At 41.6% G+C, this 4340-nt stretch overlaps 1 protein-coding gene across 1 annotated transcript; it reads right to left on the bottom strand.

Moving 5' to 3' along the window:
* Window positions 1-1945: 1945 nt before the first annotated feature.
* LOC113144377 (polyadenylate-binding protein-interacting protein 2) lies at window positions 1946-4110 on the bottom strand. The gene is made up of 4 exons (XM_026330396.1): window positions 3997-4110; window positions 3616-3784; window positions 2817-3008; window positions 1946-2663 (listed from the first exon to the last, which is right to left on the bottom strand). Exons 2-4 carry the CDS (start codon window positions 3754-3756, stop codon window positions 2598-2600), a joined length of 399 nt encoding a protein of 132 aa, XP_026186181.1. The 5' UTR covers window positions 3757-3784; window positions 3997-4110; the 3' UTR covers window positions 1946-2597.
* Between the last annotated feature and the right edge of the window lie 230 nt (window positions 4111-4340).

Raw genomic sequence — 4340 nt, 5'->3', positions numbered from 1 at the left:
CTTGAAGTATCCAAAGTAAAAATAGTCATTGTGCAGAATGGCCCATTTCACATCAATGGATCTGATATTATTGATGATTATTGTGTTGATCACTTTAATGTTGGAGCTGGTAAAGGAGGAGCTGACGTTAACTACCTTATATACTTCTAATTTGAAGTACTTTATATACTGCTGGGTAGCTGACGTTAACTACCTTATATACTTCTAATTTGAAGTACTTTATATACCGCTGGGTAGCTGACGTTAACTACCTTATATACTTCTAATTTGAAGTACTTTATATACTGCTGGGTAGCTGACGTTAACTACCTTATATACTTCTAATTTGAAGTACTTTATATACTGCTGGGTAGCTGACGTTAACTACCTTATATACTTCTAATTTGAAGTACTTTATATACTGCTGGGTAGCTGACGTTAACTACCTTATATACTTCTAATTTGAAGTACTTTATATACTGCTGGGTAGCTGACGTTAACTACTTTATATACTTCTAATTTGAAGTACTTCATATGCCGCTGGGTAGCTGACGTTAACTACCTTATATACTTCTAATTTGAAGTACTTTCCATACTGCTGGGTAGCTGACGTTAACTACCTTAAATACTTCTAATTTGAAGTACTTCATATACCGCTGGGTAGCTGACGTTAACTACCTTATATACTTCTAATTTGAAGTACTTCCTATACCGCTGGGTAGCTGACGTTAACTACCTTATATACTTCTAATTTGAAGTACTTCATATGCCGCTGGGTAGCTGACGTTAACTACCTTATATACTTCTAATTTGAAGTACTTTCCATACTGCTGGGTAGCTGACGTTAACTACCTTAAATACTTCTAATTTGAAGTACTTCATATACCGCTGGGTAGCTGACGTTAACTACCTTATATACTTCTAATTTGAAGTACTTCCTATACCGCTGGGTAGCTGACGTTAACTACCTTATATACTTCTAATTTGAAGTACTTCCTATACCGCTGGGTAGCTGACGTTAACTACCTTATATACTTCTAATTTGAAGTACTTTCCATACCGCTGGGTAGCTGACGTTAACTACCTTATATACTTCTAATTTGAAGTACTTTATATACCGCTGGGTAGCTGACGTTAACTACCTTATATACTTCTAATTTGAAGTACTTTATATACCGCTGGGTAGCTGACGTTAACTACCTTATATACTTCTAATTTGAAGTACTTCATATGCCGCCGGGTGGCTGACGTTAACTACCTTATATACTTCTAATTTGAAGTACTTCATATGCCGCCGGGTGGCTGACGTTAACTACCTTATATACTTCTAATTTGAAGTACTTCATATACCGCCGGGTAGCTGACGTTAACTACCTTATATACTTCTAATTGAAGTACTTCATATACCGCCGGGTAGCAGACGTTAACTACCTTATATACTTCTAATTTGAAGTACTTCATATACCGCCGGGTAGCAGACGTTAACTACCTTATATACTTCTAATTTGAAGTACTTCATATACCGCCGGGTGGCTGACGTTAACTACCTTATATACTTCTAATTTGAAGTACTTCATATACCGCCGGGTGGCTGACGTTAACTACCTTATATACTTCTAATTTGAAGTACTTCATATACCGCCGGGTGGCTGACGTTAACTACCTTATATACTTCTAATTTGAAGTACTTCCTATACCGCCGGGTAGCTGACGTTAACTACCTTATATACTTCTAATTTGAAGTACTTCATATACCGCTGGGTAGCTGACGTTAACTACCTTATATACTTCTAATATGAAATACTTTATATATTGCTGGGTAGCTTGTGATGAAATTCTCAGGTCAAGTACAAATACATCAGAATGTGACTTCAGTACAGTACTTTCGTAAATATATGATGAGTAAAAATGCACCAGGACTTTTTCTCCATAAACATTTATTTTCAAATAGTTTAAGAAAAAATAGATTTTTTTACAACTTTTTTTCATTATATGACTTTTTATACAGTACTTTATGTGCACGTAGAAAAAACTCAAACACAAACATCAGCTAATGAGGCAGCAGAGACCAGCTGCTCTTAGGGTCAGCAGGGACCAGCAGGGACCAAGTGGGACAGAAAAACACAAAGAATGCTGGGAAAACATGATGAAACACAGACAGGGACCAAAAACCAAACAAAACCAGATCTAAACTAACACAGAAACTCAAACCACGAGCTGAAAAGTGCTTTTGAACCCAAGGAGACGCTGAATCTGACTGTAGCAACAGAAACGTGAACTCAGTTTGTTTTCAGGTTGGATGAAATGAAAACTGCAAACAAAAGCTCAGAATGTGGCGACGCCGGAGCCGATTTGTTCTGGACTGAAACCGAACACAAACAGTCCTGGTTTACATTCAGAGTCACCACAGACAGATGGACAGCTGGAGGGGTGCAGTAACGAACAGTAGTAACTAGTAACTTGTACATACTAACTAGCAGTAACTGTACTGTGAACTTGAACAGGTGAGCAATGAAATTTGGCAACACATCAAACTGAAGTGGCGACTGGAAAATACAGCAGACATCTCGGTGATGATGTCACAGTGAGGAATGGGGAGGAGGAGGCACCTGGCAGGGTCATATGATGTGTTTCTGGATCCCGGGGGTGAACTCCTTGGCGTTGGGGTTCAGACTGCTGTTGATCTGGAGAGGAGGAGGAGAAGAAGAAGAAGAAGACAGGCTCTGTGAGTTTGCTGTGTTTCTGGGCTCGTGTTGTCTGTGAGACGTGACCTGAGGGTGTGAAACCACGGTCCCAGATCCATCAGACTTGGTTTCATGGTCTCAGACTGAACTCACCACGACCTCGATGTCAGCGTCTGCATGGACGTCTGCGTCCAGGACCATTAGACTGATCTGGTCCTGCAGCTGAGTGACCGTCTGAGAGGGCAGGTCTCTGGATGGGATGAACCACTCCCACTGCTCCTCCTCCTCCAACATCTCCTGGAAACAGCGCTCAATAAACTCCTCCTCCCACAGCTCCTCCTCCACCTGCACATAAACACACACATATGTGGGTCACACCAAGACCTGGAGGTCTTTGTGATTCTTCACACACCTGAAGCAGCACAAACGCTGTTTTTATGTATTAACCTTGAAACGTGCAGCAGGTCCCCTCCTCATCTAGTCCACCTGAAGACCTGTTCTCTCACAGTAAACTGGAGATTGACTGTTTGGTCAAAGTTAATCTGACAGTCAACGTGACTTTGACGAGCATTAATACAGAAACACTAATCACAATGATTGATCAACAACAGAAGTGGATCCCAGGCGTTTTAACAGAAAGCCTCCTAGACAGGAAGACGTCACAACAATAGAAAAACTAAAGGTTGTATAGTGGAAAATAAACACAGAGAATATCAAAACAAAACCTAAGATATTTAAATACAATCATCATTTTCTTTTACATTTTTATTGAAACAAAAACATCTGGAAACAGCGACACCACCCACTTTTCTCTGGTGTCAGGCGGTTTCCAGCTCAAACACTTACCTGTTTACCTGTAACCTGTAACACCATTACCTGGTGTAACTTCCCTTTAACCTGTTCTTTAGACCCTTGGTTTCCCTGTCACCTGAGCCCCAGGTGTGCTCCTCACCTGCCTGTTGAACTCCTCCTCGTTCTCCATCCACATGTACTCTGCGAACGGGTTCTCCTCGGAGCCCAGCTGGCTGCTCAGGATCACATCGTTGCTGCTCGTCATGTTCGGGGCGCCGTTGCTGAGACTCGGGTCCTTCATTTCGCTCCGTTTCGTCCAAGCTCCGACACTGCGGGAGACAAAAAGGTCATTTCACCGTGAAAAGCGGCGTCAGCTCGGCTGTGATGGCCGCTGTCAGACAATAGCAGGCGGCTAACGACTGGCGCTGACTCTGCCATTTTTACCGAGTCAAACGAGTCACACCGACGGAAGAACATTATCACAGACGTCGACATGTGAATCTAAACTAGTCCGCTGATGTGTTTTTATAAGTGAAAATACCTGAAACCACGATTTGTTTCGCCAAAAGAAGAAAATAGCGGTGAACTCTGATGAACTCCTCTGTTGCTGTAATGGCCGCGCTGCCTCTGTTTGTTTACATCTGCAACGTCACTCCGTGCCCGCTTGTGATTGGATAAGCCGCTCCGCTGCCTTCACGTACTGCATGTCCCATTAAAACCAAAGGCGTCACAAGCGTCGGAAATTAGGGGACGGTAAAGGTTTGTAATAGGTTTGTTTTTTATTAGTTTTTTTCATCTGATTTTCTCCGTGTGCTCTGGGCCTTTTATAATTCAGCAAAATTTAAGGACAAACTTTAAAAGGGTATAAATATGTTAGAAATCACT

Source organism: Mastacembelus armatus, chromosome 10, assembly GCF_900324485.2.
Source record: "Mastacembelus armatus chromosome 10, fMasArm1.2, whole genome shotgun sequence".
Classification (NCBI taxonomy): domain Eukaryota; kingdom Metazoa; phylum Chordata; class Actinopteri; order Synbranchiformes; family Mastacembelidae; genus Mastacembelus; species Mastacembelus armatus.
This window is presented reverse-complemented; position numbering and strand designations above follow the sequence as displayed.

Coding starts and splice junctions, on each gene's coding strand:
- LOC113144377 (XM_026330396.1), bottom strand. CDS start 3,756: ATGAAGGACCCGAGTCTCAGCAACGGCGCCCCGAACATGACGAGCAGC. Junction 3,009..3,615: donor AGGAGGAGTTCAACAGGCAG/GTGAGGAGCACA, acceptor GTTTATGTGCAG/GTGGAGGAGGAGCTGTGGGA. Junction 2,664..2,816: donor ACGCTGACATCGAGGTCGTG/GTGAGTTCAGTC, acceptor CCTCCTCTCCAG/ATCAACAGCAGTCTGAACCC.